Raw genomic sequence first — 27,783 nt, forward strand, 5'->3', positions numbered from 1 at the left:
TGAAAACTTTCAACAACACATTTATTCAGCTCATGTTCGGAACTGTTCACACAGTGATTAACAACCGAACAAAGTGAAACGGGCTCCAGCACCCAGCCTCTTTGGTCCTTGACAAACACTTCAATTCTCCTAACAGACGTGTGAGCTGTGGTTTCACAGGCTTCAGTTTAGCAGGGCCACTTCATCAGTAAGGGCGCTTACTATTTTTTCTCACAGAGGGAATAGAGAAGTTCAATCTGCTCGGCATACTCGAACCCTGGCCTGTGGGGAGAGGACACAACAGTCGTGTTAAAACTGCACCTGAGCCGGTGCCTCATAATGGCATCCATAAATGATTTAACATGATTGATTTAACTCGGTCAGAACAGACTGTGCACTCTTCTCCATGAATGAATATTCACATTTTCTAGGTTAATAAAGATATGTTCACTGTTCACGAATAGAGCCCTCGTCTCTGCAGTTGTCTCACCGTCCAGGTGTCTCCAGTATCAGAGGGATGTTGTCCAGTCTGCGCTCGTTGACGATGTCTCGGAAAGCAGAGATTCCGATGTGACCTTTACCAATGTCCTCATGGCGATCCAGGTTGCAGCCTAGTTTACCTGCAAAAAAAGAGAAGACAGAAAGGACAGTGAGAGCTAGCGAAGCAGAGTTCAATTCATAAAAGTCACAAAGTTCATACGGACTCAATGAATTCGTCTATCTAATCCGTCCAAAAGCGGTACCTTTAGAGTCATTGAGATGTATGGCTTTAAGATAGCAGAGCCCCACTTCCTTATCAAACTCATCCAGCATGGCCTTCACTCCTCCCTCTGCAGCCACGTCATATCCTACACAATCCAACACAAGAAACAAAGATTCCAACACAAAAACAAACAACACTCGCAGCCCTAATGGCAGTGTTAACATTTTAAGGCTTGGATATCCAGCAGGTTTTAGGTTTATACCATAGACTGTATGTATAGATGGATGACGCGTCTCCACTTCCTCCCATTGCACATAAGTGAAGCCAAAATATCCCAGATAGAGGAGCTTGCCATCTTGAGATTTTGATGTAATTTGGAGCCAGAGTCTGCACAGTAGTGATTGGGCGGTGGAACCGTGGTAACAAGGTCCTGCCCAAACACCCGCCCGAGCCAATCGCGAGCCGAGCGCGGCCGCAGCTTGTTAGCGTGAGCCACCTAGCTGCTACGTTAGCACCACGGTAGCGGTTTGGCTAGAAAGACACAACAATTAACAATAATATCTTAATAACTATATTTATGATCAAAGTGACACATGTTCTATTACACAGACTCGCGGCGGTTATGGAAAGTTAAAGTTACATCTTCTCTCGAGCCTCCGGCTCCGCGACTACTTCTCTCAGAGCAGCTGTCAATCATGACGTCTCAGCCCCTTATTATAGCATCAAATAACTAATGAAAACCAAACTTATCAGAACATACATCAGCATGATGAGAACTACCTAAAATGACAGAAACCATCTTTAGGAAAAATGTATTTGACGTGTACTTCGACTTTTTAGTTTGGCCCATGTACCATCCTCTAACATGGAGGGGGCGGGGTTTATGAGCTATACTGCAGCCAGCCACGGGGGGCGATCGAGATGTTTTGGCTTCATTTTTGGAAGCTGTCATGTCGTCCATCTTTATATACAGTACATGGTTTATACCATGGAGTTTTAGCAAATTATGAACTAAAGGTAAACCGTTTTCCCTTTTGGATTTCTGTTGGTTTTGTGGGACAAAAAAGATAACATTGTGTTTCACTCACCTGCTGCGAAGGCATGGCAGGTATCCAGACACACTCCTACCCTGGTCTGGTCTCTCACTTTGTCTATGATGCTCTTCAGCTCAGAGAATTTACCGCCCAACGTGTTGCCCTGACCGCTCATGTTCTCCAACACTGACCGCATAGGCGGCAAAAGAAAAGAAGGCACGATCAGTTTGACACATCTATTCAGCTCCAATATTTACCCCAACCTGCTACAACACCTGATACACATCAAAAATTGGGTTTGGCTGCCGTTGTTCATTCCTGAAATACAGCCTGAGGGCAGTTTTTGCAGTGTATTGCAGCGGCATTTGGGGTATGCGAGTCAAAAGGACTATCACTGCCATGGATCACAAGTAATGCAACACCGGTGTTGAGCCTGCAGTCAGTTTCGCAAAATGCAAGTTATGCATTAACACAGAAGTCAGTCCGAGGTCAAGTGGTTTTGTATGACATTATGACATGTCTAATTTTTTTTGATAATTGACTTGTGGTAGTAAAATATTAATCCTCCTAAATAGGGTCAAGAATATATTAAAATTAATTACATGCAAAGGGATTAACCCACCAATTGTGATTTTAGTGACATTTAATTTGTGTGCATTGGGTTTGACTGCTAAGTTCTCTCGCTAAGTTCCTGTATAAGTAAGTTCCTGTTACAGTGAAGCTCATAATGTTCTCTGCTTGACAAAGCCATCAAGAGGTATGGATTAAAGAGGACTTATTATGTTCATCTTCAGGTGCATACTTGTGATTGGTCAACCGAACCAAACTCTTCGGACTCCACTCCAGCTCCGCTCTAATTAGCTTTTGTTTGAGGGCGTGCCAAACTAGCCGCTAGACAGGTACTGTGCAAATGTCTTACTTGGTGACATCACCACGCTACAGAAGAAAAGGGGGGACTTCAAGTATGGCGTCTCAGGCAGTTCAGGAGCAGTGTTTCTGTGAGGGAGAGTAAAGCTTTGCATGGTGAAGGGTTCCGTAGATGGCGCGCGCACTACAAGCATGCACAGAGGCGTTTATTCTCAGCGCGTTGTTCGTTGCAATATGTTCCAAAACGGCGGTACAAACGGTAACGGTTTACAAACAAAATATTCTGTGGATAAGCAAAAAATCAAAGAGTGGTACTGGAAAGGAAAGTAGGCTGCCTGGCAACAGTAGTAGACACTAAACACCTTGCGCCGGCTTCACTACGGCAACCATAAACCAGGCTTAACGCCCTTTGGCGTGGACTTTGGGCTTTGTAACTTTGCTGACCTTTTACTTGCACAAAAAACTATATAACACCCTAAAGTAAAGGGAAAAACCCCAAAAGCATAATAAGTCCTCTTTAAAATCACTGTAACTGTTGAGGTTGTATATATAATAATAGCTTTGTTTGAGGGTGTGCCAAACTAGCCGCTTTAGGCAGGTGTTATGCAAATGTGTTACTTGGTGACATCATCACGTTACGTAAGAAAAGGCGAGACTTCAAGCGAGACGTTTCAGGCAGTTCAGGAGCAGTGTTTCTGTGGGGGAGAGTAACTCCCTTTGGCGTGGACTTTGGGCTTTGTAACTTTGCAGACTTTTTACAAAAAACGATATAACACCCTAAAGGAAAGGGATACAAGCACAAAAGCCTAATATGTCCTCTTTAAAATCACTGTAATTGTTGAGGCTGTATAGCCCTTGAGTTGCATCAATACCTCTGATAGTCTCAACAATTTCTAGATAGCACTTTTCTTATTTTGTCCACTCCATGTACCTGTAATCACTGCGGGTGTTTGCTGGTGAGCGTGGTTAATGGCCCCTGCTATCTTCTCCACACATTGCTCGGTGGTGATGGAGCCCAGGGAGGAGCCAGGGTGGAAGTTGTAGAGGTTGAGGCCCAGGAGGCTGCAGCGGCTGAGCTCATCCACCAGCAGGGCCTGGCTCTTCTCAAACACATCTGGGTGCAACGTGGTAACAGAAGAAGAGAAGAAGAGGAGACACGGTTGAAAAGATAAAATAAATGATGCAAGACGAGGGCTGGGGGAGAGAGCAAGGGAGACAAGTCAAGGACAGAATTTGCAAGAGACACACATCAGTGTCTGACAAACCCTCTTTGGGAGATCCGCAGTTCATCAGGTAGGATCCATGAGGCAGGATGTGAGCTGGGTCATACCCCTGTAGGGAGCATTGCTCACGAAACTTGGCTGCAGCAGAGTGGTCCAATGCAGGCCTCTTCCATGACCGCTGGGAGCCCAGGAACAGGGCGAAACTGTTGCCACCCATCTCTGAGCTGGACCCCACTGCTTTCCATATCCCACCTGGGGACAAATAAAGAGGCAGCACAAGGAAGGTGAGGGTGTTTTAATTACTTAAAAGGTCCCATATTATAGAAAAGTGAGATTTTCATGTTTTTTTATTATAAGGCAGGCTTAACTCCTATATAAATACTGTGAAAATATCGAAACACTCAATCCACAGGGAAATACACACAGCCCGTATTCAAAAACTCTGCATTTGAAACAAGCCGTCAGGATTTCTGTCCATTCGTGATGTCACAAATATACAATATTTAGACTCTTTACACGGTTTTAAACGTAAAAAATCGAAATGTGTCACAGTTTATTCCTGGTTGCAGTGTATGTGAATGTGTTCAGCTGACAGGCAATACACATGGACCCAAGCTGTTGCCTAGCGCTATGCTGTTGCAATTCAGTCAAAATGCGCTAAAACAGAGCGTTTTAGACAGAGGGTAAATACAGGCATATTCAGGTTGACAGTATGAGGAAAATAAAGTTTTTTTTGGACATCACAGCATGTAAACATGTTCTAGTAGAAACACAAAATACAAGTATGAACCTGAAAATGAGGATGATATGGGACCTTTAACCTCCAACAAGATGGCATTACCCAGCCAACATTTGTATGTGGGGCCCATGTGGGTAGTGAATGGGCTGAAAAATTAGCCCTATATGGGATTGTCCGCGGGTTCTATAATGACCCAATGTCAATTGCCCACATGGATTCCATGCAGGAGTACAATGGGTGTTATGAGGGCCCAAACTGGGCAACATACCCAAGACCCAACTTGGTCCCAGGTTTAAGTTCTATGTGGGAACTACATGGAGACTCATGGTCTGAAATATGGGTTGTAAGTGGGTTTGTCCACAGTTTCTATGTTGGCCCCGTGCACTAATTTCCCATTAGTGACCCACCTAGAACCCTACTTGGGGGGCTAGTTGATTAGTTGATCCAAGTGGGCCCCAGATAAGATGCCCATTTTGGGCCCATACCCACTTGGTACCCAGGTACCCCCAGCATAAACCATGTGGGGCCCACATAACCATGTTGGCTGGGTAAAGAGGCAGCACAAGGAAATGTGAGGGTCAGTTAATTACTTAAACTCCAACAAGATGGCTTACTCACCTTGAATGCCAACATGAGCTCCAATGTATTTATTATTCCCACAATCCTTCCTCCTCCTGCCTCCTCTCTCCTCAGCATCCTTCTTCTCCTCAGTGTCCTTCTCTTCCTCCTTTTCTCCTCTAAAAGCCTCCTCGGCTTTCCTTTTCCTTGCTCCTCTCTTTTTCGGACCCATGCTATCAAAGAGAAAGTTATGAGTTAACTAATGAATATGCAAATCTCTGCTAAAGGCTGCTCTCTTTATGACTATAGTGGGACTATAATTTAAAGTACATGCATTTGGGAGGACTGTTACGCACAAAGAAGGAAGAGTGGCGCTAAGTTTGGCTGTGTCAAAAGTTTATGAAGGTCAAAATGCGGTGTTTTATGCATCCCTCCCGGTAGCAGCAGCCAGCCAGTCAGAGCGCGTCCACGCAGCTGCCAACAGGCTGAGCCATTGGAGACGCTTCATGCTCAGCAGCAAAATGGCCGCCCGTCAACGGACCGACTCCACAGCGCTTTGAAATCTACATTCTTCTGCACATTAGCGGGTTTACACTCTTACACAACATTAGTACTTATCTACGAAGCGGTAGCTTTACTTTACGCGTGTATTCACATCACCTAGCAGACGTAACTCTCCTGTCCGCTCAGGCGTCGCTGTTTCTTGTAGCTTGTAGACGAATGCCTCCAAAAGCGAAGAAAAAGAAGCACTGAAGCACTTTAGCTCCGCTAGCTAGCACCGCTAGCTCCTCTTCTTATGTGATTCCAGAGGTGAGTAACTGCTCAGCTTGGACATGTTCCTGATATGTATCACTGTTTTTAAGATGTCATAATCGCTATGCACGCAAAATGACTGCAACGTATTCGTTAATGAAACGCCACTGCGCTCGCTTAGCCATGCTAACGGCGTTAGCTCGCTTATGCGAGCTAACGCCGTTAGCCTAGCTACCGTTAGCATGGCTACTTGTAGCTTCTGTCAGTTAGCAGCAACTTAGCTAACGTTCGCTAGCATTAGCTCTGGTGTAGCAGTATGTGTGGTGGTTGTGCGTTAGCAGAAGGTATATGTGGCTCAAGGCTTTATTTGCTCTTCAGCACCGTTGTGTAAACATAAAGGAGTAGTTAATGTAACTCGTGTTGGTTTGACACCTGGTTGATGTCGGTAACTTGTTAATGTGCGGCGCTGTTGTGTCTCTGCGTATTTTACTAGTATGAGCAGAAACCACTCCTTAATGTAGCCGTCGACCAGATATACTACCAGCAGCTGCTGGTAAACTAGTCGCCTGTTTACACTTCTAAGCACAGGGATGAACGCTGTTTATGCATTTTATGCACGGCGACTTTAATCACCTGTATGTTAGGTTTTCGTGAACGCTTTCCCATTTTTTAGCATAAGAAAGCTGTGATCTTCTGCTGCTATATTAGCTAGGTAAATGCGGATGAGCTGGTGATAACAGGACAACACAGGTACGGTGACATTTGCTGGTGTTGTGTACATCAGTGGTTTGAAGGGTGGCTGATTTAGGATCTGACAGCTTGTTATATCATATTATAATCAGGTCTGGTGGTTGTGTGATGCACCAGGCCTGAGAGGTCAGGAATGCTTCAGGAATAATGCTTCAGGTTCGTTGTGTGTGTGTGTGAATGGAGGAATCCTGTCTGCTGTAGGAGTTACAGCAAAAACGAAACCAACTAAAAGCAGACACGTCACGGCCTAGCACTTCATTAAGTGTATGTAATTTAAAGCTAGAGTTCATAATACTGAGGATTTTCAACATGCTAATATGAGTTACATATTAGGGCTGTGTATTGGCAAAAATCTGGCAATAGGATACATCATGCATCATGATACTGTAAGCAAGGTGATCTATTACTTTAATATTTTTTTTCAAATCTAGTTTTAGGAAAATTGTCATAGAATTAAGACACACCATATGTATAAAATCGGTGGACAAAAAGTCACTAGGTAAAATGGCTATTATGGGGACTAACATCATGACACATGAACAAAATTGGACTCATTGGATCCACAAGAGTCTCAGCTTTACAGTGATACCCACATTAAGTAGTTCTAAGCCTTTTTAGGGACCCCAGGATGCAAAAAAAAATCAAATACAACATTTAATACATTGGTGAAAATAACACATTTATACTGCTTTAACTATATTATACTGCATAACTTTGGAGCGTTATTTACCCTCCTTTGTAACATGCATGTATGACATTGTTTTTTCTAGTTTCATATGATGCCAGTACCTTCACTCTAGTTTTAAAACTGAGCACGCTACAACCTCGAAAAGACAGAATAGTGGTTTGGTCTTTCGACAGGCTGTCAGATTTTTCAGAGGTTAATTAAAAATCGATGTTTTGGAGAGTCGATACAGTATCACAAACCATAATACTGCGATACATGCAGGTGTACACTTGTATGTTTCCTGCTACATTACAGTAGAGTGGCAACAACATTTTCTAAGCATATTAAAATGTGAAAGTTTTATTAACAGTGAATTAATTTACCTGTTCATCATACAGGTGAACTTACACCTATATGATGGCCATCATATCTACAGTATTAATTAGGGGTACAAGAAAATATAAAATATCGCGATATTATGTTTTGTGATACAGTATCGATTCTCAAAAACACTATCAATTTTAAATTAATAGTTTACATGCAATGATTAACTCGGTCAATACTTTATTTCATTTGCAAAAAATACGCACCCTCTGTGTATGTGCTATGATGTTGTATGTTACAGGGACTGTGATGCATGTAAATGCAGCTGTCACTGTTCTGATTGCATAAAAACGTTAACTTTTTGTACTCAGATTTTATGCATATGGTGGTGTGTTCTTTATACTTTGAGTTTTCCAAAAATTAGATTAAAAATCTCAATATATTGCCTTACTTACAGTATCGTAATACATCGCAGTATATTGAATCATAACCCCCGTATCATGATACATATCATATCGCCAGATTCTTGCCAATACACAGCCCTAGTATTAATGGTTTTCTTTAGGGAAAAATCTTAGTCTATTAAATATCTTTAAAGCATCAAAATCTATCCCTAAAATAGCACTACAGTTTATCAATATTTATCCATATTGAGGTATCGAATCCAAAATGTTTTGTTAGTTTGATTTGTTCACATCAGCCTGCTCTGTGGTCTTCAATTGAGGATCCTAATGACAATGCATTATTTGGTGTTCTTGTATTGCATGCGTTTCTCGTCTCACAGCTGTTAAAGAGCCTAATCCGGAAGTTTTGCTCACCCTCCATCTTAGAAACAATTAAAGCACCAGCATGGGTTTCAGACCTTCAGTCGGTCACTTGTTATGGTTTCCATAGCCACAATGCAGACTCAGTCAGTCTGCTAACAAGATGAGTTGGCTGACTAAATCAAGCCCCTTGTAAACCGTCTAAATTGGTTGAACCTACCAGTGTGATCAGCTTACAGCATTCTGCATGCGTATGATAGGGATAATTACTGTTTGTTGCCCACATGTCCAGCAGTATTCTTAGCTCTAGCACCTGATGGCTGATTCAACCAATCAAGCATGCAGCCCATTGTCGCTTACACACACATGGATGGAGGCTCACGTGGCCTCCATCCACAGTGCGACTGTTATGTTTGTCTTTTTCCCTTGATTCTTGCTGCAGTCATCAGTAACTATTGGTCAGTGTGAGTTACTTTGCAGTTAAAGCACTCAGTGATTTTGAACTGTCGACTGTGTGACCACATTTTAGAACACCCTTCTTTTTCTTCTAGAAAAAAAAGGAGTATCGGGACAGGAGCAGTAGTTCATGGAAGACAAGAAAAGGAAAAAAGAAGAAAAAAGGAAAAGGGAAGCCTCTCAGAAGGTGAACATGTTCAAAATTACTTGCAAGCTCCTCCATCTGGGTTGGACACCATTGAACAAACATGTGGCAGCGCTGTGTTCAAATGCAGTATGATAAGCTTTGAAAACGGCCTTAAATTATCTTATAATTTCTTGCTTATTTGGGGTTGTTATTTTTAGGATGAGTTAGGATTAAACTGTATTCATATATTCCATCTTTAAGGCTATATTTCTGAGCAGTTACTTTACATCTACATCTCATGAAAGAACTCTATCTTGTACAAGTTGTATAGATTTAATTCACATCCGTATCCTATCATATGTTGCTTTATGATGATATGTGTACATATCGTTATATGTACTCTTCATTGTCACATGTTATGTGACGTCACTTGCATGTGTTACTATTTAATGTGGTGTCAAACATTTGTGTATTGGCTATAGTTCACGGCAGAGTTATGGCTAGGGATGTCATGATACCAGAAATTTAGTAGTCGATACCAATACCAGTGAAATTCCATGATTCTCAATATCCATTCGATACCATGGTAAAAAAACTAAAGTAAAACAATAAATCCCTTGCTATATCTCCTTCAAACAACTGGATTTATTGAAGTGTCTCACCAAAAACTACATTTTACAAGATTACATTTGAACACATCATGATAACATTAGAATTTACCTTTGCCCAATACTAATTTTTACTTAATAGATCTGAGCGCATCATAATGGCACTTCCCGTGTTGAAATCGGCATGACGAGAGCTCGTTAACATTAGCCGTTAGCAGCCAATAAGGTGCCCCAACACACCAAGCCGACATCAGAGAACTAGAATGCAAAGAAGGCGGGCTGTTGCGTTGCCTCACGTCGCCTTTGTCGACAAGTGCATTTGAACACACTGCAAAGACTACAGCTGACAGTCAACTACCATGTAGGTTCTACGCCTGCGTGAGATGAAATAACTCTCCACACCAGCAGGCGGCGGTAGTCTGTATTCGTCATTCAAAAAGGGAAACCGGCAGACAGAGTACTGCGAAAATACAAGCCGTTGTTATGATACTTACATGAAACAAAGCGGTGTTTGCCAACCATTCTCACACCACTCTCAGTCACCACTTAGCTTCATTCCAGATGGCCATGTCGTTGTGAAAATATCCGTGTATTGGAATGATCAGATGACATGAAGATGAAAAATTAGAAGAGACTTCTGTGTTTTTCCTCTGGACTTTATTTGCTGCCTTGCTTTCCTCACGTCCATTTCTCTTCTCGTACACTGATTCGCTTAAGCTGAACAGCCAATAAGAGTGACTTCTTTCACCGATATGCTATGCACATGCTGAATCGGCTCGAAAAGCCTCCGACATGGGCAGACCAGAGCCGACGGTGCAGGACACACTACAAAAACTTGGCTGCCCCAAACTGTCCGACGGTCGGTTAACTAGCTCTCATCCTGCCAATTTCAACAAGGATTTGTTGTTTGCAATGTAGCATTATCAAGGAAAAGATAGGGTGCGTCCCAAACACATTTACTATCATCCGCGGGACGACAGTACCTGCAGTAACTGTAGAAAAACAAGTACTGTCACGTTTTCAGAATTTTGGCATCGACTTGGTACCAAAGTGTCGGTTCTCATGACATTCCTAGTTATGGCAATTTAGAATAGAGCTTTGTCATTCTAAAAAGGACTTCAAATCACCAATTTTTTTTATTAGAAAACAGAAGTTTGCATTTAGCACAATTGTGAAAGATTTCATTGACCCAGGAGGAGTTTTAGGTTGCTCTGTTTTGAAAATATGAAATGTAACTAATGGGAAGAAGACCAAATTGTGAGTCACCTTAATATTTGGATTACATCTGGCAGTGTTACGAGGATACTGTTGAAGACATAACAAGTCTGAACAAATACAGGATCTTGGGGGGGGCGGGTGAATGGGGGCGAGATGTATTTATTGTCTTGGCACTCCTAGACTCAGAAGAAAATCTTTATCTGACCACAATCAAGAGTTTTATTTTTGTGAACCTCATGTTGTCTCTTGTCTTTTACTTTCTGTTTCATCTTTGCTCAGCGCATGTTGTTGTACTGAGGTTTGACATTTGCATGAATGAAATGTTTTTTAAAGAATGATTTAGTAATAGATGTTTTCTCATCATTTTAGGTCACAGAACAAAAAAACAAAGGTAAGCAGCACAGAGATGTATGTTTATATGTTTAGATAAGAGATCTCAGGTGTTTTGCTATGTTCACCAATGTAATCTATCTGTTTTCTGACATTTGATCTTTTATTTTCAGTTGTATTGTTTTCTATCCAAATGGATTGTGATTAGGGATGGGTATCGTTAGGATTTTATAGAGACTACTACTCTTATCGATACTCCTTATTGGTTTGGGACTTTATCGTTACTTTTATACTCTTAGGATCTTTTTCATTACTTAATAATTGCTTTTAAAAAACATATTATTTTTAACAAGAATAAATTCAGAACAGTATTAGAAGTTATTGTTATGTTATTTAAGTTAACTGTTGTTTCTAGAGCGGCAAAAGTAATGTTTACAACAGCAAAGTCACTATAAACTCAATAATATCTCACTGAAAGCAAATCTAAAATGTCAATAAAATAAATAATATTCCTGAGTGACAGTTCATCCTCCTGTTTTCTGTCCCCCTCCCTCTGCTGATGTGATTCACTGCCTGCATGTACAGCTGGTAGAGGGAGGAGGGCTGCTTTGTCTCAGCCAGCAGCTAAGTTCACAAGAATTTGCAGAACTAAGCTAAACAGTTAGACTACATAGAGAGAAGACTGCTTTTGTTTTAGCTTGTTTGCAACAATTCGCTATTAGCCAAGCTAACATGATGTGCTTGTGTAAAACATGGCGGTGGTGGATGAGAGACTGCAGAGACAGATTAAATATCTAAATAATATTGTGTGATTTCATATTTCTGGTATCACCATTCCTCTGCCACAGTAACCATCTTGATGCTAGATAACTTTTCATGGCTTGTCTTAATTACCTCCGCCAAGGCCGAATGCCTAGGAAGGAGGTTATGTTTTCACCGGCGTTGGTTTGTTTGTTGGTTTGTCCGTTTGGAGGATTACTCCAAAAGTCTGGGATGGATTTGAATGAAGTTTTTTGGAGGGGTGGGGTGTGGCAAAATGAACAATCCATTAGATCCAATCCATTTTGGTGGCGATCCGGATCATGAGGCTTCGGGAATTCTTTTTAATAACTCCGCTCAGCCTGTGCATTAACACCACAGCGACGTACATGAAACCTGCCTTGGCAGAGGTCTGCTCTCTCCAAGTGCACTTCTAGTTGGCTTTTGCAATACTTAAATGTTGTAGTTTTGAGAAAAGAAAAGGGCAACATTCATGTGCTTACATTTACAGAAAATGAATTGTGCACTGTTTTCTTAAGATGTACTTGGTTAAATTATGCTTTATTTCATCCCCTCCGTTTCCCTCTCTGCTTTGCCCTTCCTGCAGTGCCAGACTTGACCAAGCCGGCATCTGCCCAGTCTCCTGCCACTCAGAGCAGCTCTGCCTCCCCCAGCCCTGGACCCACCCCTTCTGCCTCCCCATCCCCAGCCACCTTGGGCCCTGGCAGTGCTGCCTCCCCGTCACAGGGCGGCAACAATGCCAAGCGCCTGCCGGTGGCCAACGGACAGCCCACCTCCACCACCATTTCTTCCTCCACCGCTGGCGGCCCCGGTGCTGCTGGAAACGGCAGCACAAGTAGCGGAGGCGGAGCCCAAGCGCCTCAGCAGCAGCCGCGCTACATGCCGAGAGAAGTGCCGCCGCGATTCCGCTGCCAGCAGGACCATAAAGTGCTACTGAAGAGGGGTCAGCCGCCACTGTCCTCCATGCTGCTGGGAGGGGGAGGAGGAGGAGGAGGAGGAGGGGGAGGAGGGGATGGCCCAAATGCAAACATGGCTGCTGTCTCAGGTAAGTGTTAGTAATGCTGTAGGTCACGTTTAGAAGTGATCCATTTTAAGATAATTTCTTTAACGTTTCTTCCTTCTGACCCCTAAAATTTCTCTCTTTTGGGATTTGCTTTTTCAGATTCTGGTGCAGCTGTCTCCTCATTGGCCCTCACCTCATCATCAGTTGCTGCTTCTACTACTACTTCTAATTATGCAAATTCCATGTGGGGGGCGAGCTCAGGCAGCCAGGCCTCCTCTCAGGGCAGGGAGAAGGTGATCGTCGATGGCAACGACCTGGAGGAGTGGCCTAGCATCGCTGGCAGTGATGGGGGAGGAGCTTCTTTCACCGGGGCCGGAGGGGGCAGCAGCAACAACGGAATGCCTGTGAACAGCATCAGTGCCTCTGGCAACCAATCCTCACCCACTTCCTCGTTCTCTTTGCCCAATGAATGTATGCAGTCGTCCAACGGTGTGGCGTGGGGGATGGCTGCCTCCCAGGGTCATCTTGGAGGAGGGAATGCAGTAGCTGCAGCTGGGCCTCTGCTACAACAGCCCTCCTCACTTTCCAAAGCCTCCGCTGTGCCAGGGAGCCATGACGCCAGTGGCCCCGTCGACGGCAGCAGTGGGATTCCAGGTGCCAACTTCAATCCAAATGCCAACCCTTCGGCCTGGCCTGCCCTGGTGCAGCAGGATGGGCCCGCTGCTGCAGCGGAAGGAGGTCCGTCTTCCTTCCATCACCAGGGCCCTGGAGGGTCTTTGTCTGCCAACAACTCTGCTTCCCTGGGCCTGGGAGGCGGGGCAGTCGGGGTGCTGGGGGGTCACCCACCTTTATCTGTGAATCAATCAAGCACCCATCAGCGGCAACTTCACCAAATGCAATCCAGAGACAGAGAGATGGGAGGGGGAAAGTGGGACAGCGAATCAGCGGGACCAAAAATCGCAGGGGGGGAAGGGATTGGGGGAGGAATGGACCGTGGTGCGGGAGGAGGCGAGATGAGTGTGGGAGACCACAGCGTTGCCTCCTCATGGAGAGGCCAGTCTTCTTACCCTGCAGCTAACTCCAAAACGGGTGCCTCAAGGACTGATGGATGGGAGGGTGGAGGAGGTGGCACAGGTGGATTCGGAGCTGCTGAAGGAGATAATGGGACCTCCAGTTGGGGGTATCAGAGTTCCACTAGTGGGGCTAATGCTTGGGGCAGTGCTGGAACTGGGGGAAACAGTAGTCAAACCTCCGGGGTATCTCAGGGAGGGTGGGGGTCATCAGGAGTCGGAGGGGAGAGAGGGGTTTCTGGAGGTGATTGGGGTGGGAGCTCCACTGGTGTTGGTGGAGCTAATCCAGGAGGTGAGGGAATTGGTGGAGCCTGCAGCAGTAACAGCAGCAGTAGTGGGGGCAGCACAGCTGGCAACCCCCCGGCCACCTCCTCCTCTTCCTCAACAACCACCACTATGACCAGAGCTTGGGACAATCAGAAGGGGGAGAGTGAAACAGGGGAATGGGGTGGGGGAGTAGACGGACAGGGAGCACATGGAGGATCTTCATCCAGTGGTGGAAATTCCAGAAACGGGAGCAGGCCTAACAGTAGTCACAGCCATCCTCCCCGCCCCGCACCTAATGCTGAAGCTGCCTTACAGAACCTGCTCAGCCGGTCTGATCTGGACCCTCGGGTCCTGTCCAACACAGGCTGGGGCCAAACGCAGATCCGACAAAACACATCCTGGGACTTTGAAGGAGGAAAGAGTAAAGGTGGATCGACATCAGCTACATCGAAACACGCATCGTCTCTTGGTGGTTCTTCTCAATATTCTGGTGGACCCAGGACTCAAAACACTGATTCTTTGGGTCCAGGGGTCAGTCCCTCCCAGCCTCCATCAGCGGGGTCCTCCGGAGAGGGCTGGGAGAGCAGCAGCAACAGTAGCAGTAGTGGGGCCTCTATGTCTGGGAGAGCCCCGCCACCTTCAGGCCCCAACATGAGGAATCTTGGCGTCTCACAATCTGGGCCAGTGACCCCAACAGGACCTGGTATGGGGCCAGGGGTAATGCCAGGACATAGCCAGCAGGGGAAAGCTACAGGCTGGGGTGGAGGAGGGATGGGGGCTGGGGACAGCCAGCAGGCCAAGGGCTGGGGGAATGAGGAATGGAGAGACAGTAGTAGAGGAGGAAATGGTGGAGGATGGGGTGATCATGGGCAACAGGGTGACCCAGCGAGTGGAGGCTGGGGAGGAAATAAGGAGGAGAAAGGGACAGGAGGGGGGTGGAAAGAAATGGGAGGGAATGGAGGAGGGAGCGGGTGGGGATCAGGACCGAAGGCCGGGGCAGGTAGGGACTGGGGAGAGCAGCAGTCCAAATCAAATAGCGGAGGAGGGGGATGGGAGGATGAGAGGAAGAACAGAGAAGGAAACTCAGGTGGGGATTCAGGTGTGGGTAGTTGGGGGAGCTGGGAGGAAGGTGCTCCTCGGAGAACCTGGGGAGCAGGGGGCACAGGGGGAGGAGGAGGGAGTGGAGGAGGGGGGATGGGTGTTGGGGGCATGGGGTCCAAACCCCATCAAGGTTGGAGTGGAGGAAACAAAATGCACCAGATGCCAAACAGCCAGCCGGGCTCCATCACAGGCCCGCAGGCACAACTGCAACAGCAACAATCACAGCCCCGCAATCAGCATCCACAGCGGCAGCAAGCGTTGGACCAAGGGGCTATGCAAGGGGGCGGGGGGAGGAAACCCATCTCTCAAGCCCAGAATCAGAACCAAAGCTCAGGCTGGACCTCGGGGCCCATCCCTGGCGGCTCCGGAGGAGGTGGAAGCGGATCTGAACCGAGCGGCTGGGAGGAGCCCTCACCGCAGTCTATAAGCAGGAAGAACGAGATCGATGATGGAACATCAGCATGGGGAGACCCAACCCATTACAGCTACAAGCCGGTCAACCTGTGGGATAAGAACAGCGCCCCTGCTGGGCAGCAGCCGCATGACCAGCAGCCTCATGGCCAGCAGGCTCATGGCCAGCAGGCTCAGGCTCAGGCTCAGGCTCAAGCTCAGGCTCAGGCTCAAGCTCAAGCCCAGGCTCAGGCTCAGGCACAAGCCCAGGCTCAGGCTCAGGCTCAGGCTCAGGCTCAGGCTCAGGCTCAGGCTCAGGCTAAGCAGCAGCAGCAGCAGCAGCAGCAACAGCAACAGCAGCAGGCACCTCCAATACAGCAGCAGCCCAACAGGCAGGCTGCAGGGCTTGGAGGTAACCGAGACTTTAACACTGGCCATGGACCTGCAAAAACTACAGCTATTGGTAAGACACCACAAACTCTCAATTTGACCATAATATAGTGATTTTGAAGTTGTCATAAAGAAATTCCAAGATGAATCTACAGCTTTGGCAATTTGACGGCTAAAGACGTTGAAGCATTTTGACAAATGCTCCTTATTGATTGTCTGTGTGAAAATCACAGAGAAGTGAACAACTCAAAAATGTTCCAGTACAACTGCTGCCATTACGGGAACGGTTTGTCTTCTGTTTATAGGTTAGCGTGGAGGTTTAGTGCATCGAAACGACAACTGAGCGATGTAGTCGTTGTTCAGCCAGCCACCTGCTTGCTATCTCTGCAGTTCATCTCAAAACCACATTAACAGTACTCTGCCATGGTACTGTCGCTGAGTACAGCTGAGGTAAAAACTAGGGCTGTCAACGCAAATGCAAAAAGGTTTTAACGCCACTAATTTCTTTAACACATGAACACAATCGATCTTTCAGAGGTTGTAGCGGGCTCAGTTTTAAAGCTAGAGTGATGGTACTGGTAACATATGAAACTAGAACCTAAAAAATCCATTGGTACCAACCATGTCATACTAGCTTGTAATGAAGGAGGCTAAATAACACTACAAAGTTGCGCTACATTTTGGGGAGGAATAACTGTCATGGCCATTTTCAAAGGGGTCTTTTGACCTCAAGATATGTGAATGAAAATGGGTTCCATGGGTACCCACGAGTCTCCCCTTTACAGACATGCCCACTTTATGATAATCACATGCAGTTTGGGGCAAGTCATAGTCAAGTCAGCACACTGACCCACTGACAGCTGTTGTTGCCTGTTGGGCTGCAGTTTGCCATGTTATGAGTTGAGCATATTTTTTATGCTAAATGCAGTACCTGTGAGGGTTTCTGGACAATATTTGTCGTTATTTTGTGTTAATTGAGTTTCAATAATAAATATATACATATATTTGCATAAAGCAGCATATTTACCCTCTTGTCCACTCCCATGTTGATAAGAGTATTAAATACTTGACAAAACTCCCTTTAAGGTAATTTGCGATTAATCCTGGACTATCATGCGATTAATCGCGTTTAAATATTTTAATCAATTGATAGCCCTAGTAAAAACACATTTTCTGTCAGTGATTATTCTCTGGGTAATACTGTGACTGCAGAGAACCACCACATCAAGCCAATAACTCATAAAAAAAAGTACATGTGAGGAAGAGAGTTGCCCTAGCCCTTTGCTAATCATTTTTAAAGCCCTTTCGCCATTGCTCTTTAAACAAACACAACAGCTGAGGTGACATCAAACTACATAAACAAAACTTAGTGCCAGCTCAGCCTGCATGTCTCTACCAGCTTCCTCCATCGTAACCTGTGTTGTCCATGTGTGTCTGCAGGTTCATCAGGTTGGGGTGGTACTTCTCCAACTAGTCCTACAGTAGACACCGGCACTACAGCTTGGGGAAAGACTACTGACGCCCCTACTGGCTGGGGAGATCCTGAAGATGCTGGAGGGAAGACATCGGGCTGGGGAAACCCTTCTCCCAACCCCATCAAATCTGGTTAGAAAATCAAATAAAAACTAAAGCATATGTGGTGAAAACAGCTGACAATTATTTTATCCGTGGGATATCCATACAATCTGATTTTGAGGATTGTGTTGTTTCTGCCAGGTTAACTTAAAGATGGCAGATGCATTGCATTTGCCATCTTTAGAAAACAGAGAAATTGCTATCAGTTTCAGATCTGTTAATTGCTTTTTCACAGTCTGATGGTGATATTCAGTATGACCCCTTTCTCTTCCAGGTTCAAAGTCTATGCAAGATGCCTGGGGGGAGAAAGAGGGACCTGTGGCTGCCTCGCGTCACTCAAGCTGGGAGGATGAGGAGGAGGGAGGCGGAGGCGGCGGCGGCATGTGGAACAGCGCCGGCTCCCAGGGAAGCGGCTCGTCTTGGGGACAGGGAAGCAATGGGGGCTGGGGACAGACCCACCCTGGGAAAAAGCCCAGCAGCAAGGTGGGTGGGGAAAATAAATGTTGATAAAGGAAAAACACAAAAATGTAACTTTTTGTTTTTTGAATTATGACAAATTATGTCAAATTAAGGCATGGATGTATTTTATGCCGCTACTTTGCCACTATTTGATCTCATGGTTGTCTCAGAAATAAGCTCAGGTGAACTAAGGTAATAAGTTGTATAAATTCGTACCACTCTGGGAAAGTTGTAAAAATTGTTTCTACTGGTTTTGTATGGCAATGTTATTGCATTAATCTAAATTATAATTTCTCAGTTAAAACCCTTGTAGAACTTGAGAAATCATTGTCTAATCACTTTGTATTCGTCTCTCAGGGTCCAATGAAGGCTGGCGTAGGAGAGTCATGGATGAGCCCCATCAACAGACAGTTCTCTAACATGGGGCTGCTGGTAAGATAAATAACGTCTTAGCATTTGTAAAGTGTTATTGTGGCAGGGAAACGTCAAAACTTTCCTCCTTTTCAAATGCTTTGTCAGAGTTCGACATTAACCATGGCCTGTGGCCACAAAAGGTTACTCTGTGGCTACCAAATATCCGCTACCAAGTTTCATCGAGACTCTCTTGAAAATGGGACTGCGTATCTCAATGAGATTACGGTGTCCGTGTTCTAACCATAAACTGTATATTGAATATGATGCGAGCGAGCGTCAGCGATGAAATCAGTTTGATTGCGTGTTTGAGTGTTCTAACTTGCTGCGAGCAATGCAGCACTGCACAGCGCGACTTAACTTTTGTCAGACGCTCTGTTTTCACTCGCTTTGAAAGTGCCACATGGACGATTTGTGAAGTTGAAATGTGGATAATTAAAGAGCGTAATTAAAACTACTTATGCAAATCAAAGTAAATATTTAAATAAAAAATACAATCATTTATTTCCTAATCATTTGAACTGAGTTTCTATGTGAAAAAGATAGACTATCTTTTGTAGTGCGTGCACTAAGAGACTGAGAGAACAAAAAAATTGAGTTTTCAATTTGAATAGATGATTACATATTTTCATTGTGTTAACGTCACAGATAAGGAAGGCTGTGCTAAGTTGCGGTAAATTGCTTTTTCTTTTTTCTTTTTTACCCACATTTACATTTGGGCCACCAAAAATGTACTTTGGCCAAAAAATGTAGGGGCTTAGTGGCCCGTGGTGCCATTGCTTAAAAATATTGTCTATCCCTGTTTGTTTTGTACGCTATCCACGCAGTTGTTAGCAAAAATGTACAGCCGTTTAACAGATTGGTTATTTCCTACATGATGATGTTCATAATGATGATGGTCATGATGATGATGGTGGCCTTTCCTGCTTGTCAGAATGATGACCCCAGTGGCCCAAACATTGACCTGGCTCCGGGTTCCCACCAGGAGAAGAAGATGGATGCAGAGAAAAGAAGCATGGGGATGGGGATGGGAATGGGCATGGGTATGAACGATTACAATGGAGACATGAGGAAGGGAGGAAGACCAGGAGGGGGGATGGCTTATCGTCAACCTGGATCCAAAGAGGCAGCACCTGGGGATGCTGGGTCCTACTATGACAAGGTAATGCCTCACTGCCACCTCAGCAGTCTGTGTCTTCTATGTCTTTCTCATGTCTAGATAACATGTTGTCCTTTCTTACTATTCTTTATTTCCTCTTGTGATTCTACCTCTTCTTCCTGGTCTGCCCCATTCCTCCCTGTCTCAATCTTCCCCCATCTCCCCCCCCCCTCACCACCACTCAAATTGGTCTCCCATTGGCTGTCACTGTGACAGACCTTGCCTTTGACCAATCAGGATTGGTGCCTTGGGGAGGAGGGTCATGGCTCTCTGTACTCACCACCCACTGTCTACAAGCCCCATTCCCTCTTCAACCACACTATTCCCTTTAGACAAGTAAGATAACCGCGCCTCTTGTTTCTGTCCTGCCATTTTTTACATTAGCTTCTTGTAGTTTTTTCGTTTTTTGAAAGATAATCATACAATTATACCCCCAAATTGTCCTCCTCCAGTCTGTCATGTTGTCTGTTTGTTTTTCATGTATACAACATTTCTCCACTGTTATGGGTCATTCAAGGTTTAATTCTCCATCTTCGATCACAGGGCGGTCACAGTATCTTTGGCAGTAGCGGAGGGATGGCTCAGTCAAGACACCAGCCAAGTGTCCCACCCATAAACCAGTCCCCAGGGATACGAGCGCAAGTGCCTCATCAGTTCCTGTCGCCTCAGGTACTAATGCTTTTGCTTTTATTCTGCGGTCAGTATTCTTCCCAGCTGTCTTCGTGAAGTAAGTGGGTTGATTGTTGGTGTTAAACATTGTTAGTTGTGGCGTGAGTCGTATTTAAGTAAGCAATTAAAGGCAGAATAACTTAATCTTGGAAATTGACCCTTCACGAAGCCCCTCCCTAGAACGGCTACTGTCCAATCCTACGTTGGCAACCGTAACTAGGCACAGGAGGTCGGTCAAGCTTTCATATTATTATATATTATATTTATTTATATTATATTTATTATTAATTTGTGAGGCCCATATCCAGGCACGCTTTAAACAAATGGAAAAAAATATTGTTTTATATAAGATAATGAAAGCTTTGGGAGTTAAAACTAAGCATTAACTTAGCTTAAAACAAACAATATATTGACTTACCCTGCTGTGCAAGAAAAATGTTGTTCCCGTATATGTTTTGTCCTTCATGTGAGTTGTCAAGAGCCGGAGTGTCTGACCCTTGCATCAGGACCGGTGAGCTTTTCCCTCGATTTCAATTCACAATACTCCTCCGACAAATTAGCCTATAGGCTACTGTGAATATAGCTCTCAAATGCATATGGTTTCTGTCTACTTCTCTCCGATATTTCAGAACGATTATTCCAAAAATCTGCCATTATATCCTCACTGATATCGTTGAAAACACCATATTGACATGGCGGGTGCGAAACTTTGACAGGCCTAGCAGGAGTAACCAAGGGGCTTAGCGACGGGTGAATTAGTTTAACTTGCTGCAATGCCCACCTCTACAGTAGGCCTGCACCATATGAGGAAAATCTGCGATGTGCAATAACATTGTTCAATATTGTGATGACAATATGACTTGCGATAAATAAACAAATATTGAAGTGTGCATATTAGCTATACATAAAGATATGTTTTAATTCTAACTAGGCTAAATGTTGTTTCTAGAGCAGCAACAGTAATGTTTATAACAGCAAAGTCACTATAAACTCATTAATATCTCACTGGAAACAAATCTAAAATGTTAATAAAATAAAGCATATTCCTGACATGAAAATACTGAGTGAAGTTTATAAAGACTGAAGAACACTGACATCAGTCAGTATCAGTCCTTCCTCCTGTCCTCTGTCCTCTGTCCTCCTCCCTCTGCTGATGTGAACCACTGCAGGTACTGTTACCGCTGGTAGAGGGAAGAGGGGCTGCTTTGTCTCAGCCAACAGATAAGTTTACAAGATTCATGGCAAACTAACCTAAACAGTTAGACTACATAGCCTACTGCCAGCTTTTGTTTTAGCTTGTGTATCCGAGGGTTACATTGCTCCTATACTTTATGAAGATAATAAATTAATAACACGGAGGCTCCGTAGTCCGCACCCCTTGTCAACAACAGCGCATCACCGAGCAGATTGAAATATCGCTTTCCTACTGTTTCATCATGTTTATGCTTGTCGAACAGGTGTAACGATAACGTATCTTGGCTTTACACTTGCAACGTTTTGTTGCACTTACTTACAGTAACGAGCGTAGTTCTCGTCAACTCGTCTCCACCGCGGCCTCTCTGATCAGCTGTTCACTGACTTTGTTGTGTGTTTTGTGTGTAGAGAGCTCCGGCAGAGCAGGGAGATGCTGCAGCGTGATAATAAATACTACAGTCTTTAGCCCCGCGGCCCGTTTAATAACGGGTTTCGGTAATCCTAAATATAATAATTTCTTATTCATCGCGTTTCAGACAGCCTTTTGGGATGTGTTTATCGTGTGTGTTCATTTCGCGATGACGATGAAAATACGATTTATCGGTCAGCTCTACTCTACAGTCGTGCTTGTGAGGGCAATGTCTGTGGCTCTTCTTGTTGTGATCATCTGGTAACTCCTATTTTATGGGAAAATGCTTTTGTCATATATTTGATGACACTTGTATCTCCATGCACTTCACATATATTGATTTTTAAGGTGAAAACTTGCAGTGAGGTGATGGTGGAGAGACCGTTATTTGTAAGCTGGCTTCAATGTGGGATCAACACAGTATGTCCAGGTCATGCAAAGGGTCGACTGCGTAATTCACAGACTTGTCTTTTTTTAGTGAACTTCCTGATATTGTGTGTAATAGTCTGATTCTTATGTCTATGAGCATACACAGCGTGGTCTGCTGCTGGCTGTGTCTATTAGTCGGTGCGGTCCCTAGAGCGCATAATCTCTCGTCAGGACAACATTGATCATGTTACTTCTAAAGAATACAAAGTGAAACGCATGTCTTCTCCAGGAATTGAATCGATTCCATTCAGTCACTCGGGTCGAGGCACTTGTTAACAACAGTTAATGAGAACATGAAAGCGAATCAATGTTAATCGGGGAGGCAGTAAGCTAATGGGGTTGCTAGTGGCTACAGCAGCAACGCGTTTCTGTGGTAACAGGTGTGCCTGCCTGCCATTGTGTGTCTGACTCCAGGTGCCAGGCTCCGTGCTGAAGCAGATGCCCCCTCCCAGCGGGAGCGTGGGGGGTGTTGGCGGCGTGGGAGGAGTGGCAGGAGTCGGGGGAGGTGTGTTCCCTCCACAGCTGTCCCCCCAGCATATTGCCATGCTCAGCAGCATCTACCCACCTCACATCCAGTTTCAGCTGGTGAGAAGCAGCACTATTTATCTCTGAAAGTCACTGCAGAGTTCCATCACAGGTCTGCTGAGTCTGGAAATATATGGAGAAATTCTGAGATCATCTCTTAGTCCTGCACATTTTGGACATTTCATAAAAATGTAGGAAAAGAGAGAGACATGTTTAAATAGTTTTCACAGATGATTGTACATTGTGTGTATATACACATACGGTAAATGTCAACAAATGACTCCCCCTGCATCTCACATTTACTGATGCTTAAGAATTACTCCCTAAAAGTATACTCAAAACCCAAATCGAAACAGTGTCAGAACACTGTCATCATCAAATATCTTTAGATATTGTTATGGTAGGATCACACTTATTTCAAACCACAAATTTTACTAAATTCTGTGATACAAATATTAATAAATTAGTTGTCAACTATTAAATTAATCGCCAACTTTTTTGATAATCGGTTTGAGTAATTTTATAAATTCTGATTCCAGCTTCTTAAATGTGAATATTTTCTGGTTTCTTTACTCCTCTATGACCGTAAACTGAATATCTTTGAGTTGTGGACAAAACAAGACATTTGAGGACGTCATCTTGGGTTTTAGGAAACACTGATCGTCAATTTTCACCATTTTCTGACATTTTATAGACCAAACAACTAATCGATTAATCGAGAAAATAATCAACAGATTAATTGACATTTAAATAATCGTTAGTTGTAGCCCTAAATACAAATGTATTTTTGTGAAACAAACTTTTACTTCAGTTCTGACTCACTGCCCAAATATTTAGATATGAGGATTACCTCCCAGTGGAGCTAAAAAAATCGGTTGACACGTGGGTTTGTCCAGTGCAAAGCTTGAAAATTGAGTGCATTTTTGTCTCTGTGGTCCCGTCTCACTTCTCCTTTTGTGTCTTTTTCTGTCTCGTTCTGCCTGTGTTTGTTCAGGCTTGTCAGCTCCTCCTCCAGCAGCAGCAGCAGCAGCCGCAACAGCAGCAGCAACAGCAGCTGCTGCAAAACCAGAGGAAGTTCCCACCGAACATGCGGCAGCAGGCTGACCCTCAACAGGTACACACAAACATCACTCACTCTTTTTTGTCACTTCTTACCTTCTTACTCCTTCCAGCTGCTGACTGCTTGTTTTTTGTTGTGTGTCCTCAGCTGGCCAGGATCATGGCGGTGCTCCAGCAGCAGAGACAGCAGCAGCAGGTCGGAGGTTTAGGCGGCAGCTCCAAACTCTCCCCATCCCACCACGGTGGAGGTGTCGGAGGGGGTCCCAAACTGCCCGGGGCTGATTCCCTGCCCCACCAAGGCCTGGTGGGCTCTGTGGCCGACATGCACCAGAAAAATCTCGGACCATATTCCGGTGAGCGCTTGTTCCTACGCTGGTTTTATAAAAATAAAAAGCTCCCTCCAATGTAGTGTGTATGCACTACATTTCCCAGAGATCGCAGGTTTAGTTATACTTGTTTAGCACTGTGATTTATGTTGTACTTTTACTTTTCTGTTGATGAATTTAGAGTAGGTTGCCATGTTATTTTTAGGTTTCTAGATAGAGCTAGATAAATGTTAAAAATGTTTCCCTTTGTCTCGTCCTGTGATCAGGGTTTGGATCTGGAGTGAACCTCCCCGGTCTGGACATGGGCGGCTCTGTAGTGGGGGTGCCTGGGGGCATGAAGGACCTGGGGATTCAGCAGTCCCGCTTCAAATGGATGATGGAAGGACACTCTTCTCCAGACACCTCCTCACCTGAGAACGCATTCCACAAAAAACGGTGAGATGTTATTTATTTATTTTCTACTAATGTTTGATAAGACGTGCAATGAGAGGGTGTTGAGGCGTGAAGTCACATATTACGGTGATTAGTGAACCCATCTGGTGTTCAGTGATGTAACGTACATTCTCATCACCTTCCAGGTCCCGTCACCCCCATGAAGATGCCGGGGGGCTCGCCCTACTCTCAGTATGACATGATGGTTGGAGACGGGCTGGGAGACAACTGGCATCGCACCCCTGGCAACAAGATGGGTGCCAAGCCTACCGCCACGCCCAGCTGGCCCCCTGGTTAGTGAATAGTTATAGTTAAAGTGATAACCTGAGCTAAAGGATCCCACAAGGTTTAATATAAGACAAAAAGGAGAAGAAATAATTTCTATGTTTTAGTATCAAGGAGAAGAACAGTTTGGGAATGTGTTTTCTCTAACTTTAAAGGTGCAACGTGTACCTGCTCCAAAGAAATAGGGGGCAGCATTTCACCTCTACTACTGGGTCCATACAATCTAAATTTACAGTCATCCGTTACATAAAAAAAGCCAACTACTAAATAACAGCGAGCAAGAATATGTAAAATTCAACCAAACTACTGAAACTCCGAGAGCCGGTCAAAATAACTCTGCTATCTTATAATCTTCACGTATGGCATTGGCCTATAGTTTACGTAAGCCATCTTTGTGTTTACTGTGCCACTAACCAGGGGCTGTGCGGTCCGTGTAACGTTTCCATAGTTTGTTTATTGGCTTGGGTCCGGGGTAGCAGAGACAGTGGAACGACTTGTGTTTTTGTTTCGACCTCACCGCCGACGGGGGACTGCTTCGCCAGGATTGGAGCGTGCGGCGGCTCCAGGGAACGAGCTTCAGCTAGCTGCTGTGGCGGCTTGTGTTCGGCAGGCGAAAACCTCAGCGCCAAAAGTCTCAGCGGGCCGGTGGAGTGCTGGGTCTAAGCTGTGAAACGGCAGCAACAGAAAGTTTGCTGATTAGGCGGGGAGGCAGGGCGGTCCCCCGGGATCAGCACCAAGTTGCTGGGGTTTGCTCTAGCTGAATCCGAGCTAACTGTTAACGGAAGCTCAGTCCGCCTTCCGGTGCCGCCAGACGATGTACTCCCGGCAAAGCCGCCTCCCAGCAGCGGTGGGGGCGAGGTTGCAAGCCGTTTTCACTTTGAATTTAATATATCTAAACTACACTATAAACATACTACTACAAAACGCACATGGAAAGACGCGACAGTGACTCACTATTGCCTCTCGTGGAACAAGTGGTATTACAACAAAGAACGGGACGGGGGTAGTTAGTTAGCATGCTAATCTCAGTAGATACCTCTGCAACACTTACAGTACGTCTTTGACGTAACGTCAAAACTGTAACCTCTTCACATTCTGTTGATAATGTCAGTTCATTTTTTGGAGGCCAGATGTGCACATTGTACGTTTAACATGCCACATGTGTGTTTCTTCTCTAGAGTTCCAGCCTGGCGTGCCCTGGAAGGGAATCGACCGTGTCGACCCTGACTCTGACCCTTACATGACCCCAGGGAGCATGATGGGAAACGCAGTGTCCCCCAACCTTAATGATACTGAGCACCAGTTGTTACAAGACAATACTGGTAAGCATTTAACAGCTCCACTGCCTCATTATCACTACCATACGGTGTGCAGTTAGTTAGTTTACCTTTTATATTTTATAGTTGTTTTTCTTGTCATGTGGCAGAAGGGAACATATTTTTCTAAGTTTCATTGTGTTTATATATTTTTTCATTTTGTTTAGTTCTGTATAAGTTTGCTTTGTGTTCACTTTGCATACAGATTAAACAAAATAGATATTTTTGTTATCTGTTGGAATAGTTGTAAGACATATTTTCATGACTGACTGACGTGTTTGCAGATTCCACCCCTCCCCTCAACACCTTGCTGCCTTCACCTGGTGCCTGGCCCTACAGTGCCTCAGACAGTCCCCTCAACAACGCACACAACTCAGGTAACCACACACAAACACTCACCATCTCATTTCTGGGCTGGTGTTGCTTTATCTTTCAATTAGAAATGTCGATTAATTCATAACTCAACCTCTGAGAGAAATAATCTGTAACTTGGCCATTGATTATTCGTTTCAAGTCATTTTTCAAATGTCAAACATGATTGTGATTTTTCACTATCCTCTGACATTTCAGAGATAAAATAATGAAACGATTGAGAAAATAATCAGCAGGTTAATTGCTAATGAAAATAATCGTTAGTCGCTGCCCCGTTTCTGATTGTCCCTCACATATAATCTGTCTTGATGTATTACAAATATTTTTGTATATAACTGAATGATATACAAGTCACAACTTACATGTGACTTGTACTTGTTAGCTCAGCTGTGTCCTGATCTGAAGTCACTCACTTGAGACACAATAACTTGAACACAGTGGCTTGGCTAGTTTGCAGTTAAAAGTGGACCACATGCACCATCTACAAAATGTGCTTCAACAGGCTGGATAATTGTAATGCTGGAAAAGTGTATGCTTGATGCAGTATTATAAGTGATTCAAGTTGTTTTTGATGATGTCAAACAAGAGAAAGCCACAGTACATGTAGGAGAAGCCTTCAAGAGATGGACATAACGACATTACATCTTAACAACTGTAAATTGTGAGCAATCTTCACATCAAACGCAAAGCAAACTTTTCGCAATTACATACAAAGCTGATGCAAAGAAGCAAATAGGTGTGAGTTCGTGCCAGGCGCCGTGAATAGTGTGACGGACACTGTGCAAATTACGCACAATTCATGTGTATAAACTAGGGATGTCACAACAGCGTCGCTGCCGTATTTATGCCTAGAATGACGTTATGTTGGGTGTTGATGGAGCGGCTACAATGTTAACATAGCCTGGCACTTATCAATCCGAAAAAACAAGCATTTCAAAAGTTGTTTGCTCGTCATCTTGCGGACAGACCTGACAAAGCATGAATTCAAACTTCTTACATATCTGCATCATCATGCAGTTATTTCGGCATCCTTTTGATCCGTTTTTTGCAATTAAATCAAAG

The 27,783-nt window shown here is 44.5% G+C and overlaps 2 protein-coding genes and 1 long non-coding RNA gene across 7 annotated transcripts in view; 1 reads left to right on the plus strand and 2 right to left on the minus strand.

Moving 5' to 3' along the window:
- Positions 1–5,851, minus strand: si:ch211-141o9.10 (probable endonuclease 4). 3 transcript variants are annotated; one of them, XM_037754339.1, is made up of 8 exons: positions 5,721–5,851; positions 5,164–5,335; positions 3,849–4,058; positions 3,515–3,697; positions 1,771–1,902; positions 723–827; positions 470–599; positions 1–261 (listed from the first exon to the last, which is right to left on the minus strand). In XM_037754339.1, the coding sequence occupies exons 2-8, from the start codon at positions 5,333–5,335 to the stop codon at positions 201–203; spliced, it is 993 nt and encodes a 330-aa protein (XP_037610267.1). In that variant the 5' UTR covers positions 5,721–5,851; the 3' UTR covers positions 1–200. The 3 variants fall into 3 exon arrangements, with proteins under 3 accessions (XP_037610267.1, XP_037610268.1, XP_037610266.1); XM_037754340.1 differs by lacking the exon at positions 5,721–5,851 and having other exon boundaries at positions 5,224–5,571; XM_037754338.1 differs by lacking the exon at positions 5,721–5,851 and having other exon boundaries at positions 5,164–5,561.
- The window catches only part of tnrc6b (trinucleotide repeat containing adaptor 6B), a 27,349-nt gene continuing 5,342 nt past the window's right edge, over positions 5,777–27,783 (plus strand). The window contains exons 1-18 of one of the 3 annotated variants that reach the window (XM_037754337.1): positions 5,777–5,913; positions 8,913–9,004; positions 11,140–11,161; positions 12,467–12,925; positions 13,043–16,174; positions 17,542–17,706; positions 17,951–18,159; positions 18,493–18,567; positions 19,481–19,708; positions 19,922–20,041; positions 20,249–20,374; positions 22,821–22,991; positions 23,926–24,045; positions 24,139–24,343; positions 24,583–24,747; positions 24,892–25,041; positions 26,212–26,355; positions 26,634–26,726. In XM_037754337.1, the coding sequence (XP_037610265.1) occupies positions 8,948–9,004; positions 11,140–11,161; positions 12,467–12,925; positions 13,043–16,174; positions 17,542–17,706; positions 17,951–18,159; positions 18,493–18,567; positions 19,481–19,708; positions 19,922–20,041; positions 20,249–20,374; positions 22,821–22,991; positions 23,926–24,045; positions 24,139–24,343; positions 24,583–24,747; positions 24,892–25,041; positions 26,212–26,355; positions 26,634–26,726 (5,641 nt within the window). In that variant the 5' untranslated portion in view covers positions 5,777–5,913; positions 8,913–8,947. Of the gene's footprint in view, positions 5,914–6,163; positions 6,607–8,912; positions 9,005–11,139; positions 11,162–12,466; positions 12,926–13,042; positions 16,175–17,541; positions 17,707–17,950; positions 18,160–18,492; positions 18,568–19,480; positions 19,709–19,921; positions 20,042–20,248; positions 20,375–22,820; positions 22,992–23,925; positions 24,046–24,138; positions 24,344–24,582; positions 24,752–24,891; positions 25,042–26,211; positions 26,356–26,633; positions 26,727–27,783 lie in introns of those variants that run through there. The other 2 variants (XR_005204609.1, XR_005204610.1) reach the window with 2 other exon arrangements.
- LOC119479106 lies at positions 25,555–26,330 on the minus strand. Its single transcript, XR_005204611.1, has 3 exons — positions 26,193–26,330; positions 25,605–25,613; positions 25,555–25,566 (listed from the first exon to the last, which is right to left on the minus strand). It is a non-coding gene; the product is annotated as an uncharacterized LOC119479106 (long non-coding RNA).

Source organism: Sebastes umbrosus, chromosome 20 (genome assembly GCF_015220745.1).
Source record: "Sebastes umbrosus isolate fSebUmb1 chromosome 20, fSebUmb1.pri, whole genome shotgun sequence".
In the NCBI taxonomy this organism is placed as follows: Eukaryota; Metazoa; Chordata; class Actinopteri; order Perciformes; family Sebastidae; genus Sebastes; species Sebastes umbrosus.

Coding starts and splice junctions, on each gene's coding strand:
- si:ch211-141o9.10 (XM_037754339.1), bottom strand. CDS start 5,335: ATGGGTCCGAAAAAGAGAGGAGCAAGGAAAAGGAAAGCCGAGGAGGCT. Junction 4,059..5,163: donor AGCTCATGTTGGCATTCAAG/GTGAGTAAGCCA, acceptor ATTTGTCCCCAG/GTGGGATATGGAAAGCAGTG. Junction 600..722: donor ACATCTCAATGACTCTAAAG/GTACCGCTTTTG, acceptor CTTTTTTTGCAG/GTAAACTAGGCTGCAACCTG.